We start from the raw sequence: 16,858 nt of genomic DNA on the forward strand, positions 1-16,858 counted from the left end.
AACATTGTACTTTAGTAATTTTGTAACAAAAACATGTTTATAAATGGAACAAACAACAGTATTGGTGAATGATATGACCACATTATTATAATAAATCCATGTAAAAACAACAAATATTTGATGTATTACAGTATGTTAATATATGTACAGATGACGTGGTAGAACATGTACAGCATTTCCAAATCCAACTAAACTATTGTCATGACAACAATATTAGTTTGTTTGTAAATTAATTTGAGTTAAGCACAATAAAGTTTAGTTTTTTATTTCAAAATAGATCAGATAATGTCGCATGAAATGTTGTCCATTCTCCAACACACAGTGCCTTGCAAAAGTATTCATCCCCCTTGGCGTTTTTCCTATTTTGTTGCATTACAACCTGTAATTTTAATTTATTTATAATTCGATTTCATGTAATGGACATAAACAAAATAGTCCAAATTGGTGAAATGAAAAGAAAAAAAAAAGAGACTTGTTTCAAAATTTCTAAAAAATAAATAAATAAAAAAAACGGAAAAGTGGTGTGTGCATTGGTATTCACCCCCTTTGCGATGAAGCCCCTAAATAAGATCTGGTGCAAACAATTACCTTCAGAAGTCACATAATTAGTTAAATAAAGTCCACCTGTGTAATCTAAGTGGCACATGATCTGTCACATGATCTCAGTATATATACACACCTGTTCTGAAAGGCCCCAGAGTCTGCAACACCACCAAGCAAGCGGCACCATGAAGACCAATGAGCTCTCCAAACAGGTCAGGGACAAAGTTGTGGAGAAGTACAGATCAGGGTTGGGTTATAAAAAAAAAATCAGAAACTTTGAACATCCCACGGAGCACCATTAAATCCATTATTTAAAAAATGGAAAGAATATGGCACCACAACAAACCTGCCAAGAGATGGCTGCCCACCAAACTCACGGACCAGGCAAGGAGGGCATTAATCAGAGAGGCAACAAAGAGACCAAAGATAACCCTGAAGGAGCTGCAAAGCTCCACAACGGAGATTGGAGTATCTGTCCATAGGACCACTTCAAGCCGTACACTCCACAGAGTTGGGTTTACGGAAAACTGGCCAGAAAAAAGCCATTGCTTAAAGAAAAAAATAAGCAAACACATTTAGTGTTCGCCAAAAGGCATGCGGGAGACTCCCCAAACATATGGAAGAAGGTACTCTGGTCAGATGAGACTAAAATGTAGCTTTTTGGCCATCAAGGAAAATGTCTGGCGCAAACCCAACACCCCGAGAACACTATCCCCACAGTGAAGCATGGTGGTGGGAGCATTATGCTGTGGGGATGTTTTTCATCGGCAGGGACTGAGAAACTGGTCAGAATTGAAGGAATGATGGATGATGCTAAATACAGGGAAATTCTTGAGGGGAAACCTGTTTCAGTCTTCTAGAGATTTGAGACTGGGACAAGGGGGCCGGGGGGGGGGGGGGGGGTGAATAGTTATGCATGCTCAAGTTTTCCATTTTTTTGTCTTGTTTGTTTCACAAAAAACATTTTGCATCTTCAAAGTGGTAGGCATGTAAATAAAATGACACAAAGCACCCCTCAAAAAACCTATTTTAAATCCAGGTTGTAAGGCAAGAAAATAGGAAAAATGCCAAGGGGGGTGAATATTTTCGCAAGCCACTGTACACTATATCATTGCTATATGAAGCCACTGGCCAAGTTCTGTTGTAAAACTAAAAAAGTTCTGACGAAGGCCAAGAGGACGATATGTAAAGCCTAATAAAGAACAGTGACACTAGCAAGAGCAGTGTGCGGATTTCTCTTGTCTTCCACGTAAAAAATAAAGGGAAATGGACTAATGCAAAAAACTTGGTCATGTAACAAAAAGCTAAACGTTAAGACTTTTTTTTAAATAGCCTATTTCTACATGAATAAGAATGAACATGAAATATTAGCAGCCCAGGATAAATGGAAGGCATTGTAGTTACAGTATATATTGCACAAGAATAAAATATATTTTTTTGGAGTGAGGTCAAAATGGTGAAGAAAATAGATCTAGTAGAGCCATGCATCACTATTCACAGTACTGACCAATCACCATTGGGACAGTGAAGCTAATATCAAAGCACAATCTGATAGATTAGATATTTGAATAATGATGGATGACGGTTCTAAAAAGGCAGGAGTCTACTTATGACCACAGTGATTCAGTTAGCGCATCTAGAGGTTGTAACAGCAGTCGATATTAGAACTAAGTAGCTAACTAATGACAGCATGCAGAGGAAGGGATCCGAAAGGGAAAGCAATCTAGGAACTGTTCAACGGTTGTTGCTTTGAGATCCACCATATTCTGCACCCTCCCTCTTTTACTGAAGCTACTTTTCTAAGTACTTCCGTAACAAATAAATATTTCAAGTGCAAAAAAAGGCAGCAGAACATGACGGCAGATAAATGTGGTACAGTTGTCGCAATGAGCCAAGCCAACCTCACTATTGAATGTAATTTCTTCAAACCATGTCCTAGTGCAATCACTCAAAACATACAGTAGCCTCTGAACACAGCCATGAGGATACCTCGGCGTCGTCTTGGCTTTTAAACACAGATAGCTTTGGAGCGCGTCCATTTAGGCCTGTATCCTGACTTGGGATGTGTGCATGCAATGCATCTCAAACTTCCAAGCATATCTTTTTGGGGATATTTTTTCACAACGTACAGTATAAGTAATTGACACGATTTCTATTTGGGGCCTGTGATCTTGTCCAGGCCCGGCCAGCCAGGAATGTAGTATCGGGGCAGAGTTCCCTCCATAAGCCTCTCCATCCACAGCCCCAGGCGGTCCAGTTTGTGGTGGATCTGCAGTGTGGCGGTGGAGCGGGACCTGGGCGTAGACCTGCGTGGTGGGTGGTCGTCCCTGGACCCGGACCTAGACCTCTTCCCTCCCCCAGTGGCGCCCCCAGGCCCTTCCTCCTCGGAGGACCCGCCTTCCTCCCCGGTGTAGACAGGCTTGAAGAGGCAGAGGTACTTCTTATGGCCGTTGAGTGCCAGCACATAGCCTGTGTAGTCTATCTTGTGGCGGGCACAGTCATCCTCTTCGGTGTCTATCTGCATGGCGTCCTGGGCAAACTCCAACAGTGTTTCCATCCATGCACTGTGCTTGTCCATGTTCAGGAAGGAAAAGTGAAGAGTCAGGCTCCTGTCGTGGCAAGAGGAGAAGACATGATATGTTGGTAACCCTTTAAACATGTATAAGCATTTAGAATGTGAATATAATAACGGCAGTTGTGTTCACCATACCACTCGCCTATAAATATTCATGCTATAAGCACAAAACATACATCATTCAATGTATGTCTATTTCCCCTCAAGCACCAGACCATGTGGGATCATATCCTGCCCTCACCCGGTGAAAGAGTAGACTTCTTTGGCGAACTTGCTGAGTAAGACATTCTTGGTGGCATCAGTGAGCACCAGTACCACGTTCATATGGCCTGGTCTCAGCTTCACCAGGTTACTGGTGTATGTGATGTCTGTCAGCTCCGTCACCTCCACAAAGTTCTTCTTAGGTGGGCGACTATAAAATAAAATAAAAAGCAGAACCACTGAACCACTCATTTTCATTTATTGAAAGCGAAAGTCAAAATATAACCCCCCAAAATATGTCAGATAGTTAAACCAAAACATCATATTATAGTCACAGCTTGAATATTTTCAATATAGCTTAAAATAAAAAATGCTGTCTTGCCTTGAGGTGCTGCTGCTACCCGGTGACCCATTTTCTGCCTTAGTTCCTTCTTTTGCCTTCGGTTTGGATTTACCATCTTCACTGGAGTCACTGAAATCCCACAAAGCAGAACGGTAAGCCGAAACAGTTTCCCTCAAGGTGATGTGTTTGAGTAGCAGAATCACACTGTTCCTCCATTTTACCTGAAGGCCTGAACCACCACAGTGCCAAACAGGATGAATAAGGCAGAGAATATCAACGACAGGAGGGGCATCATCTCACGCCTGCAGAAACACATTACAGACATTGATTATGTCCTCTCCTCCTGATGTCGTCCGCTCCCAAATACAAACCTACAATTTTGAATCAAAGATAACTTACCAATTATTATGAAGAATATCATCAAGGATTTCAGAAATGTAATCATACGCTGTGTAGATCCATCGAATAAGAAACATCTGGAAAATATATATACATTTAATGCCTATAATTGTACTGTATTATCCATTATATTAAAAACCATTGCAGATTTGGAATGCCATAAAAGAACATTTGATCAAATACCTTATCTCTGGACACAGTACTAATTACTACATCATTACCCTTGCTCTGCCGAGACTTAAGTAGGCCAACCTTTCTAATGAGGATAATACTGTGGAACACAATTTACAGAGGCAAACTCATTGTTGAGCTCCGGCAGCATGGCGTCGTAGTTGAGGATGGAGGGGTCTTTCTGCAGCCTCTCCAGCTCATCCAACAGACGTTGTTTATCCTCATCAGTACCATTCCAACCGCCCGCCACCTCCTTGTACAGGACCTTCCCTGCTGGGTTACGACGCTCCAAGATGAACACCTGCCGAGCAAGCACACCCAGGCAGACACACACATCCACATGAGCTTATAGCATTAGGGAAAGGTGATTTCACCTTGTGATACATTATAACAGAGAGAGAGAGGATGAGTGGCTGTAGCTCATTATACAGACGCTTCGACCATAAGCTCTCAAAAACGGAATTGCAGTCCATATGGCTCTTAAGATGCATCCAAGGAGATCACATTAACAAAGTTAATCTCCACTACAGCTATGTTGGCATACACTTACCTGTGGTGGTGGAGGTGTGCTGTCCTTAGTCTTCAGCAGAATATCACACAGTGATTGTTGCAGTCTTTGGTAGACGTAGGCAAACCTCACCACCTCCAGAGTGTTGGTAGAGGCAAATGTGAGGAAGGCCTGGTTTCCTATGGTATAGGACTCCTCATCACCAGTGATCAGTAGAACACAGTACCTAAAAGACAGATGTTTGGGAATATGATGCAAAAGTGAAATCGTGTAAACTGGCTGTTCATAAACGGTATGTTTATAAATAGACAATAGACTTGAGCCAAAAAGGAAATGAAAAGCATCAGCTTACTTCCTGCGTCGGTGGAACTGCTTCACAGGGCAAAGTTCATCAAACAGTTTCTGGTTCACCAGTCGAGGGACGAGGAGAAACTTGTTGTTCGTTATAAATTCATCAATGATTTGTTTCTTCATCCCTTTAGCCTAGAGAACAACGACACAAAGGCATCAATGACATGAAATGCCATGTCTCGAATCAGCTTAATTAACAACAAACACCGCATCTCTAAATATAATCAATGATATGTCAGTAATACAGATAATATGTCAGTAATACCTCAGATACTACTCAGGTATTCAAATGCTATTTAATTATTCAATCAAACTGTCTGGTGGGAAAGTAAGAGGATCCACAGTAGTCGAGTCTAGTAAAGCATCTAGTATCCACCTGTATAATGTCTGCAGGCTTGTCTGTACTCTCCTTAAAGACCAGCATGGTGGGGGCGTAGGTGTTGATGTTGAACTGCTTCAGTAGGTTCGCGGTCTCTGACAGGCCCTGGTCCACGTATCCAAACTGAACATAATCCTTATAGGCGAAAGCAGTCAGCTAAAAAATATAAGAGAAAAAAACTCAACTGTAAGCAAGTATTAGAAAGCTGTCGTCAATGGTCTATGCTCCGGAAGGAAGTAAATAATAGTTAGTCAGAACAGCGCTCTCAGTGGTGGTTAAAACTGATGCCAGACTGACTAATCTAGACCAGGGCAACTCCCGTCCTCGGGGGCCTGATTGTTGTCACACTTTTGCCCCCGGGCCCCAGCTAACACACTTGACTCCAATAATCAACTAATCATGATCTTCAGTTAAAAATGCAATTAGTTTAAATCAGCTGTGTTTGCTAAGGATGGGGGAGAAGTGTGACACCAATCAGGACCCTGAGGACTGATCTAGACAATGGCTTACCTTGTACAAGAGTGGAACTACAGGCACTTGGTCAAACAGAAGCACGTGCGGCTTGTTCTGCTCATGCCAGCTGTTCAGGAATTGAAAGTCGTTCCTGTCTGTAACCTGAAACAGTTAATTTTTTGTAAACATAATTTCTGAGATGCCAACAATGGTGAGTCAAAAAACAAATCTGCCAAAAACATGTAATTTTACCTTCTCAACCAGTCTCTGAGGGAGCAGGTCCTCCACAAACTGCCTCAGGTGCTCCTTCACCACAGCGTAGTGGAAGAAGGTCACTTTCCCGTTGATGACCCCCAGTATGGATGGGGTGCGGTGAGCACCGAGGTGATTGGCCAGACGTCTCTCATAACCAACGTCCACCACACCAATCCCCACACCTAAGACATAACACACCAGTTGAACACAATCAGCCAAACCAAGACTCCGTATGGTTATTTTACCTACTTTAGTTGAATGCACTGATTGTATGTCGCTCGGGATCAGAGTGTCTGCTAAATGACTAGCATGTAATGTAAAACACTATCATGTGGAAGGTGAAGTCGCTGAGTCATTTTCATTTGTGTAATGCATTTCATAACTTTCCTACCCAAGGCTTCCAGCTCCAACACAACCTCTTTCCAGACCGGTTCAATGTGGATACAGCTGAAACACCAGTCGGATGTGATTTTGATCAGGTACGGTCTCTTATAGCTGTCAGGCACCACGTCATTCACATACTGGTTGAAGTGCAGAGCGTACTTGCTGTCGGCAAACTCCCGGTTGCCCTTATTGTTGAATGGGAAGTGGAAGAAGGACTCGTCGAAGTAGAAGTGGTCGTGGCGGTGACCATAGTGACCATGACCATACGGCTGGGTGTCATCAGTCTGGCCATACCGGTCATAGTTGGTTCTCTTCTCCTCATTGGATAATATCTTAGAGTTTGGGTAGAAAGCAGACGCATATGGTTACCAGAGGGTGGAGCCTTCCCTTCTGAATAACGCATTTACAGTAAACTGCTGAGGTTTTAATATTGGCAAATATTGGATACTCTCTTACCTCATAAGATTTGGTAATCTTGATGAACATATCTTCAGCGCCTTCATTTTTGTTTTTGTCCGGATGCCTTACAGAAATAAAGGAACCATGCATCACTGGCCATGTATTTTTGTCAAAAGGTTCATTCGTCTTAATGCTAAATATATCCACTGAGTCCTGACACCCAGAAGAGAAAGGGTCAGTTAAAGATGTTCTTACCATTCCCTAACTAGGCGTTTGTACACTTTCTTGATTTCAGCTTGACTTGCACTTTTGGTCACTCCAAGAATCTTGTATGGGTCTACTTCATTGGCTGTCTCCATTGAGCCACCCAGAAGATGCAGACAGACAACCACTATACCAGGAAATGTCAAAAACATCCTTGTTCTTCTTGCCATGTGTTTTTGTCTGGAAAGCGCCAACAAAGACAGTCAGATAGAACATATCTGCCTGATGGGATGTCTAGCTAAGGTTGGGCAAATGAGTCTGTATCGGTAAAAGGAAGATTTGAATGCCAATGGGAAACCTTTGAAATATACACAGGCTAAAATAACCACCTAAACACAGCATTTAGCAGGCAATGGCATTATAATTGCCACATGTGAAGATTTAAAACAGAACACATGCATTACATTGCCATTGACTTGAATCACCACATTGCTATGCAATCCATTTATAACAGAGAGCTCGCTAGCTATCCAGGCTAGCTTGTTGAAAAACATACACGCACCTCAAGAATCTGGTTGGATCAACTGTTCTTCTGTCACATTCATCTAAAATGTCCCTGTCACTGCTTTTCTACGAATGAAAAGCATGGAAAAGGTGTAATTTGAAGCATCATCCGAGCTCTCTAACGTTATCTCTCCTTCGTAAATGATAACCTGCTGGGACTGCATCCAGTGTGAAGGAGGGACCAGCTACACCGAGAAGCATTGTGGGAATTGGAGTCCATTGCAATCCATCAATCACGAAGATGTGCGATGTAAACAAGGAAGTCGGTGGTGAAATAGAAAGGGACATTTAAGTCTGTGAGGAGATCACACGGAGCTGGTAAATATATATTTATCACCACTGTTTGTCATTATATTCAGTGTGTTATTTGTATTCTAATTTACAACTGTATACTAGATGTATACAGCTAAATATGTATACATATACTGTATTGTAAAACTCAGCTCAAGACTTCCGTGTAACATTACTTTAGCCCTGGTCAATGTCGTTTCATTATGTAGCTAGCTAAAGTTAGCCTGTTTGCGAATGGTACAGAACGTTTAATTGGACTTTTCTAATGAGTTTAATTGAGTAACAACTGCTAAAAATGTGCTCAAAGTATGTGTTGGACCCATTAATGTGTATATAATCATAACATGATTATGATACCATATTAAATGGTTATAGAAAGGCAGGTACTAACTAGTCCAATAATGGACTAAAGGACCTAACGTTATTCCTTAGTCCAAGGACCTTACATGTTCAGTTTAGAGGCGAATTGGCACGGACGACCAAAACAGCCAAATACTCAATCTAAACATGAATCGATTCTCAATTGCGGGTACTGTTCTAGAAACATAAAACCCTTTACTTTCAAATCACATTAAAATATATCATTTCACAAATGCAAAATATAAACTTACTAGCACACTCACACTGTATAAACTGGTTTCAACACAGTTTTTTTCAGTGACAACATTGTGGTGAATGTCTTCCATTTACACATAGGTGTTTGGAGACTCGATAGCTATTGGCACAGGAATGCCTCTGTCTTCCGTCTGTTTTCCATGAACAAGCGCTGTAACATGGAAATATGGCCATGTGGGAACCCTAACCCTAGAAAGCTTAAAAAATATATATATTCTTTATTTACATTTTTTTTTTTTTAAAGATGTTTCCAAAACCATCCAGCAAGCGATGCATTTGAACATTCAGAACGAGCGTTGGGGCTCTTAACAAAACGACTTTGGCTAGAAGATACTCTCGTCAATAGGCGATAAAGATAGTTAGCGAATGTGAATGTCTTAGCCAGGTACATTTTTGTGAGTTTGCACCCGCATTATAGAAATCCTAGATCCCATCTCCTGCCATTGTGCCCTTAAGCAAGGCCGTTAACCCCCACAACTGATCCACGGGCCCCACAGTATGGCTACCCTCTGCTCTAACCTCTCCAACTTATGTTTGTGTGTCTTTCGGAAGGGTTGGGATAACGCGGAAGTCGAATTTCCTTCAAACAGGCAAACAGCCTGTTTGCTGTTTGTATTGCTCATTAATATTTCGTAGTACTGGGATTGTCTTTGTACTACCATGTAAATACATAAATGTTTAGGAACACTTATGGAAATGGCACTGGTTTGGTCATTTCTCTTCTCTGCCACATAATCATTGCAAAGTTCCTGTTTCATGCCTCATATAAGCCTACAGAATGGAGGAGAGACACAAAAGGATTCTCCAACGCAATAGGGTCAATCTCGTGAGCGACCTGAACCCATCAGATATGTATGATGGACTTCTGTCAAAAGGAATCTTTACTCAAGACATGATCGACGAGATAAAGGTAAGGTGTGACGCTATTCTTCTTGACTATTATTGTCTGTCTTGCAGGAATCCCAGGAATAGACATCACTATGATTAGGCTATCCTCATTTCCATGCTTTTGCACACAGCGAAATCTGGAATTCTAACCAAGTATCATATGCTACTTTCAGTTCTCACAAGCCCATGCCTTGTTCCTCAATTTCAGAGATCAGGAACCAGGCGAGACCAAGCCAGACAGCTGGTTCGAGACCTGGAGACTCGTGGGAGTCGGGCCTTCCCAGCTTTAATAGAGTGCCTTCGTGAGAAAGGGCAGCATAGCCTGCCGGATCTCCTGTTGGCGGGGGAACCACAGAGCCAGCCTCTACCTCTGCCTGTCCATGTCCGGCCAGTCGTTAGGCCTTTGCCAGTTTGTAAGTATTCCTATGTGGTTAAATATCATCTGTGATTCATTGCAATGTCGGTCCATACTACTGAAATGTTCATATTTGCTTTGGATTTTGCTCTATTTTGACAGACTCTCATGTGGACACTGTGGTAACCCCTGTCTATCCAAGTCAACCAGTTAGACCTTTGCCTATAACCCCTGTCTATCCAAGTCAACAAGTTAGACCTTTGCCTACGCCTACCACTCCCAGTTTATGTAAGTGATCACAACAATTTTCTGTACGTACTTTGACATATGTCTCTGAATATTCAAGTATAAAAGTGGTGATTTTTATTACAGCCCCTGAAAGGGAGTTTGGAAAACCCAGGGCAAGAGGAAGAGTTAGACGTGACAGTATTCAGGTAAGTTATCTTGCCTTTTGGCTCTATGTACTATAGGCTAAATGTAGCATCCGTTCCCCATTGTGGTTTTCGACAGTACTCTCCAGCGGAGTTGTTGTATCTCAGTTCTGTTGAATTTAACTTCACATATTATGCTATATAAATCCACATACTGTATCTTACCTCGTCAAGATTACAACAAGTCTAAATTTGAGTCTAACCAGTTCCCTAATTTTATAGTTTGGATATACTGTGGAATCAATGCATGCTTTTCTTTCATGTTCTCTCAGAGTTATAAGATGGATGCCAGCCCCTGTGGACACTGCCTGATCATAAACAATGTCGATTTTGAGCCTCAGTCAGAGCTGAATAACCGCACAGGGTCCAACATAGACTGCGACAAACTGGAGAGAAGATTTCAATCCCTTAACTTTATTGTCCTTGTCAAGAGAAACCTGAAACAGAAGGTGAGTATTTCCTCAGCTACCCTCCTTTATATCTATTAATGTTTAACTTAGATACTGGCCTAATGATCTAATGCTTACAGTAATAACTATATTTCAGCAAATAAGGCAGGAGCTATCAGCTTTGTCCAAGAAGGATCATTCACAATGTGATTGTTGTGTGGTGATCATGTTATCACATGGGACGGAGGTAAGAGACTCCTTCTATCCTTTTACAAATGCATAGAAAGTAGAAAGGTTTGTCTTTCTGGAGATGAATAATGTTATTTCATTGCATATTTTTTTTAGGTAAGTCACAATCGCTTCCCTGGTGCAGTGCATGGAGTGGACGGGCCCAATGTCCCAGTTCAGCTCATCACAAACTACCTCAATGGTCAGAACTGCCCATCCCTACAGGGCAAGCCCAAGCTCTTCTTCATCCAGGCCTGTGGGGGAGGTAAGACAACTTCGCTGTAGGAGTTTCTTATGCTTAGTGATCCCTTAGTACTGCTTATGCAGCACTGTAACAATAGTGTTATAAATGTGTTGTAATACTAGTCTGTACACTGGGTTACATCTCCAACAGTGGAGGAAATATTTTGGGGAAACCAGTCTCTCTCTGTCAGTCACCACCCCGGATTCACGTTCGAGAAACCTAGAACTGCTGGAGTCCAGGCTAGGATACTAATATGTATAGTACCAGTTTGGACATGCCTGCTCATTCAAGGGTTTTTCTTTATTTGTACTATTTTCTACATCGTAAAGACATCAAAACTATGAAATAACACATATGGAATCATGTAGTAACCAAAAAGTGTTAAATAAATCTAAATATATTTTATAGTTGAGATTCTTCAATGTTGCCACCCTTTGCCTTGATGAGAGCTTTGCACACTTGACATTTTGACATTCTCTCAACCACTTTTGACATTCTCTCAACCAGCTTCACCTGAAATGCTTTTCCAACAGTCTTGAAGGAGTTCCCACATATGCTGAGCACTTGTTGGATACTTTTCCTTCAATCTGCGGTCCAACTCATCCCAAACCATCTCAGTTGGGTTGAGGTCGGGTGATTGTGGAGGCCAGGTCATCTGACGCAGCACTCAATCACTTTCCTTATTGGTCAAATAGCCCTTACACTGACAGTGTCACCAACAAATCACCCCCACACCACCTCCTCCATGCTTAAAGGTGCAAACCACACATGCAGAGATCATCCGTTCACCTACTCTGCATCTCACAAAGACCTTATAAACTTATCCTCTGCAGCAGAGGTAACTCTGGGTCTTCCTTTCCTGTGGCAGTCCTCATGAGAGCCAGTTTCGTCATAGTGCTTGATGGTTTTGGGACTGCACTTGAAGAAACGTTGAAAGTTCTTGAAATGTTCCTGGATTGACTGACCTTCATGCCGTTTCTCTTTGCTTATTTGAGCTGTTCTTGCCGTAATATGGACTTGGTCTTTTACCAAATAGGGCTATTTTCTGTTGGCTCAAACTGATTGGCTCAAAGCCATCAAAAAGGAAAGAAATTCCACAAATTAACTTTAAAAACACACACCTGTTATTTGAAATGTATTCCAGGTGACTACCTCATGAAGCTGGTTGAGAGATTGCCAAGAGTGTAAAGATGTCCTCAAGGGAAAGGGTGGCTATTTGAAGAATCTCAAATGTAAAATATATTTTGATTTGTTTAACACTTTTTTTTGTTGGTTACTACATGATTCCATATGTGGTATTTCATAGTTTTGATGTCTTCACTATTATTGTACAATGTAGAAAATAGTAAAAATAAAGAAAAACTCTGGAAGGAGTAGCTGTGTCAACTTTGGACTGGTACTGTAGATGGGATGTTACTATGTCTATTACGTTCATGATCTATATCTCTAATAAAGATAATACATATGCGTTGTGGTCTGGCAGGTGAGAGAGACACAGGCTTTGAGGTGACTCCTGACGAGGATAGGCCTTGTATTGGAGGAACAGATGACCAGACGGACGCCATGCCCATGTCCTCCAGCAGTGACTCTCTGAGCACTCCGTCTGATGAGCCAGACGCTAGGGCCACACTGCCCACACCTAGTGACATACTGGTGTCCTACTCCACCTTCCCAGGTGTGTGTGTGTGTGTGTGTGTGTGTGTGTGTGTGTGTGTGTGTGTGTGTGGGGGGGGGGGGGGGGGTTTCTCTCAAATACAATACTTATTTGTGGTGATCAATCGCAAGAAAGTGTCATTCGTATGCCTGTCGCCCTGATGGCTGTTTGTCTGTGTGACTTGAACAGGTTACGTCTCCTGGAGAGATACACAAGCTGGCTCCTGGTATGTAGAAACACTGGATAACGTCTTAGAAGACAATGCTGCCGATAATGACCTGGTCACCATGTTAATGATGGTGAGTTTGTTGTTTTTAATATTGTAAATAAAAAATGACAATACAGTTAATTTATAGTAAAAAAAAAATGGTGTTATAAAGCTGTATTTTTATTTTGAACGGCAGTAAGGATATTCTCTTATGAAGCTATTAATGTTTTTGTTTGTGGTCAGGTAAACCATGAAGTTTCACAAAACTCAGCCAAAGGCCTCTACAAACAGATGCCTGGTTCCTTTAACTTTCTACGCAAACTTCTCTACTTTCAAGTCCTGCCCTGCCAGAGACCAATCCAGGCATGACGGCACTCTCAGGAAACATTTGTCTCTTCATGTGCCATTAATAAAAATATCCTCTACCAATGTTTATCTGGATATGTGAACAAAAGGACCAAGATTGGAATTGTATGTTTGTTCCTTTTAAAATGTTCTTTCTTTTCTTGTTTTACACTAAATTTTTGCTCTTACAAGACCCAAAAACAATGTTTTTCCTTGAAGCGCTCTGCAAAAAATGAATCGGTACTGCACCCTCTATAACCACTGTGGTTATTATTTGACCCTGCTGGTCATCTATGAACATTTGAACAACGATTTGGCCTTAATGGCCATGTACTCTAAATAATCTCCATCTGGCGCAGCCAGAAGAGGCCTGGCCTACCTCGCAGAGGCTGGCTCCTCTCTAGGTTTCTTCCTATGTTCCTGCCTTTCTAGGAAGTTTTTCCTAGCCGCCGTGCTTCTGAATTTCTTGCTGTTTTGAGTTTTAGGCTGGGGTTCTGTATAACCACTTTCTGCTGATATAAAAAGGGCTTTATAAATACATTTGATTTGATTTGACGACCTTTACTGTTAGCCAGAACATCAAATGTTTATAATATGTTGTTTTCATCTTGAGTGATTTAGTTTTAGGTAAATGGGTGTTCAATGAATGGGTATTAATGCACTATAGCTGAATGTTGTGATGTCCAAATGTAATTGTGTAATGCTCTGTTCTGGTTGTCTTTCTATACAGTTTTTTATTTATTTGAAGGTTACTGTTGCATTCACTCAATTTAATGAGAGACTGTAGAGTTGACTGACTCACTATGTCTGTAGCCTTAGTCAATTGTCATTTTTAGCTCAGTTGTCTATTCCCCGAATCTAATGATGCTAACGCTAGAAACTATCATTGGAGTATCTCGGCTGGAAGCCATGCACATTTGGCTGCACTAGAGGAGAGAGCTTCTTGGGAAAATAATTCACACCTAGATATAAATATAGTACTGCTTATGTCTCTATTACATTTGAATACTTCACACAGTCGAAGGATGTAAAAGTAAGTGTCCAATAGATGGAGTCTGTGAGTCAGATGTTGAGGATTTGGTCTGTGTACATACCATACACAGACCAAATCCTCAACGTCTGACTCTATGATGCCAAACAGTGTTTCCCAAACTGTGGTCCACAATACATAAAAATCCATCTAATGGTGGATGATTTTCATTTATATTCCAAATCACACCATTGTGGATTCAGAGTCCTGCAACACAAATAATCCTTTGTGATTCTTGAATCCAAGAGAATAATAATATATTTATTTTATATGGCGCTTTTCGATTCAAACAATCTCATAGTCTCTTTTTTTTTTTAAACACAGCAATAGATGGCAGATTATTGGGTGTTTGTCTTCCGCAGTTTAAGATGACAAGACATCGGTGCAGGATGGAAAAGCGGTTGCTTGTGACGGGGGAGCATAGATAGTAGGCCTACAGACAGGAGAAATGTCAGTCAGGCCACATTGACGTCTACGATGTTCAGCTCATCTCTAGGTAGGCTGGATCGTCAAGTCCCCAAAGTGTATCACCCACCTGGGTGACTCTTTGGCGACTATAAAAGGGACAGAAAAGACCACCACACCTTGGTAGTATCCAGGAACAGTCATTTCAAGTTTTATTAGTCGTATGCACAGGATACACCTGGTGTACACTGTACAATAAAATGCTTACTTGCATGTTCCTTCTTGACAATGCAACAACAAGAAATAATAGACTGCCTTTGACATAAAGTCAAAGTGTTCTGTGGATCTGTTGGAGCGGTAGGAAAGTCAACGGCAGTAGAATATAATAAACATTTTAACATAAGCATAATACAGGAAGGCACAATGTGTGGTCCAATATGTACACGTGCTTTGGGGAAGGGGTGGATTGGGGTGTTTAAATTGTGCATTATTAGCTATAGTAAATACACGTCTGGTAGCAGCAAGCCTGTGTGAGTGCATGTGTGCTAAGGTATGGAGAATCAGAGCAGGTGGTCAGTCCAGTTCAAGTGTTCAGCAGTCTGATAGCTAGTAGGTAGAAACGGTCTCTGAGCCTGTTGGTGTCAGTCCTCATGCTCCGATACCGTCTGCCCGACGGTAAGGGAGTGAACAGCTTGTGGCTGGGGTTTGAGGGGTCCTTGATGATGCTGTCCTCAGGCACCATTTCGAGTAGATGTCCTGGATGGGTGGGAGCACGGTCTGTCTTCATCACTCGCTGGAGGGCCTTGTGGTTGTGGACGCTGAGGAACTTAAGGCAAAGGGTGGCTACTTTGAAGAATCTCAAATATAACATATATTTAGATTTGTTTATCACTTTGTTTTGGTTACTACATGATTCCATATGTGCTATTTCATAGTTTTGATGTCTTCACTATTATTGTACAATGTAGAAAATATTAAAGATAAGAAAAACCCTTGAATTAGAAGGTGTGTCCAAGCTTTTGACTGATGCTGTAGGCGTTACTCTTGTCCAGATGTCATGCCATGTGAATAGCGATGGAAATGGCATGTTCTGTGGATCTGTTGGAGCGGTAGGAAAATTGGAGTGGGTCCAGTGTGCCTCGCATGCACTACGGACAAGCCTGTAGTCTCTCATCCTGCACACCGCTTTCCTTTCCTTTTCCTAGGAACTGGGGCAGGTTAAATGCCAAGGAAGAGCAGAGGAGCCAGCTCTAACCCTGTGTTCATATAACGGTGGCGTGCGATGCAACTTTGGCACCTGAATTCCATGTAACTTTGGTTCCACATTGCACTGTGTAATGCATATACATTACATGCAGGTATAATGTAATTATAGTGTAGTTACATCGTATGACACCGTACTTACACTGTACCATGCATGCCTATGTAACTACACATATCTCTTCTGTTAATCAGTGTTGTTGCAGCCTTTGAGGAGTGGAAACATAGTGGAACAAGCTGCAGCTGAAATGCCAGGGTTAAACTCTTAATTGACAGCAGCTGCTCGGTGTGATCTCTTGAGATGGAGGCGTTCTTTGCACCAATTATGGATATGAATGAACACAAACATAAATCCACTGTCAGTAAATGCTCTCTCTGTAGTTGTTCAGGGGATGGAGCATGGGATTGAAAATAGCCAGACCTGGCCTACGTGCTTCAGGCCTAAAGGTTAGTAGGCTTAATAGTTCATCTGTAGGCTCGAACTGTTAGAGCAAGTCTCTTTTTGTTTGCAATGGAGTCCAGTTGCACAATTTTTTCAGTTATAATTAAATTGTTACTCTAGGCTTACACTATTATTATTTTAGAAAAGTAGCTGCTCAATTATGATTTTGTGTGCTGATTTCATGAAGAATAGTATGTTTGTAATGTACTGTTAATCACATAAATGATCTGATATGCAGTGGAGAAACGTCATCAAGCCTTCGTGATTGGCCCACAAGGGCAATTGATTCAAGGGCAACTGATTTGAGATCAACAGAGGGCGCCGATGTACAGACTTCACCAGCG

At 41.6% G+C, this 16,858-nt stretch overlaps 2 protein-coding genes across 3 annotated transcripts; one reads left to right on the forward strand and one right to left on the reverse strand.

Annotated features, from left to right (window-relative positions):
* Positions 1-1,475: 1,475 nt before the first annotated feature.
* Positions 1,476-7,904, reverse strand: LOC139368500 (dnaJ homolog subfamily C member 16-like). The gene is made up of 15 exons (XM_071107468.1): positions 7,728-7,904; positions 7,217-7,405; positions 7,019-7,085; positions 6,570-6,894; positions 6,176-6,360; positions 5,981-6,085; positions 5,468-5,626; positions 5,093-5,223; positions 4,783-4,966; positions 4,351-4,533; positions 4,062-4,138; positions 3,884-3,964; positions 3,702-3,791; positions 3,360-3,530; positions 1,476-3,152 (listed from the first exon to the last, which is right to left on the reverse strand). Exons 2-15 carry the CDS (start codon positions 7,393-7,395, stop codon positions 2,696-2,698), a joined length of 2,394 nt encoding a protein of 797 aa, XP_070963569.1. The 5' UTR covers positions 7,396-7,405; positions 7,728-7,904; the 3' UTR covers positions 1,476-2,695.
* A 68-nt stretch (positions 7,905-7,972) lies between these two features.
* On the forward strand, positions 7,973-13,578 carry LOC139368501 (caspase-9-like). Of its 2 annotated transcripts, none has more exons than XM_071107469.1 (11): positions 7,973-8,047; positions 9,380-9,545; positions 9,732-9,936; positions 10,041-10,166; positions 10,251-10,312; positions 10,582-10,758; positions 10,856-10,945; positions 11,044-11,191; positions 12,654-12,845; positions 13,014-13,123; positions 13,276-13,578. In XM_071107469.1, the coding sequence occupies exons 2-11, from the start codon at positions 9,414-9,416 to the stop codon at positions 13,399-13,401; spliced, it is 1,368 nt and encodes a 455-aa protein (XP_070963570.1). In that variant the 5' UTR covers positions 7,973-8,047; positions 9,380-9,413; the 3' UTR covers positions 13,402-13,578. The 2 variants fall into 2 exon arrangements, with proteins under 2 accessions (XP_070963570.1, XP_070963571.1); XM_071107470.1 differs by having other exon boundaries at positions 7,982-8,047; positions 9,406-9,545.
* The last annotated feature ends 3,280 nt before the right edge of the window (positions 13,579-16,858 follow it).

The sequence above is a fragment of the Oncorhynchus clarkii genome, chromosome 16, assembly GCF_045791955.1.
Source record: "Oncorhynchus clarkii lewisi isolate Uvic-CL-2024 chromosome 16, UVic_Ocla_1.0, whole genome shotgun sequence".
Lineage (NCBI taxonomy): Eukaryota > Metazoa > Chordata > Actinopteri > Salmoniformes > Salmonidae > Oncorhynchus > Oncorhynchus clarkii.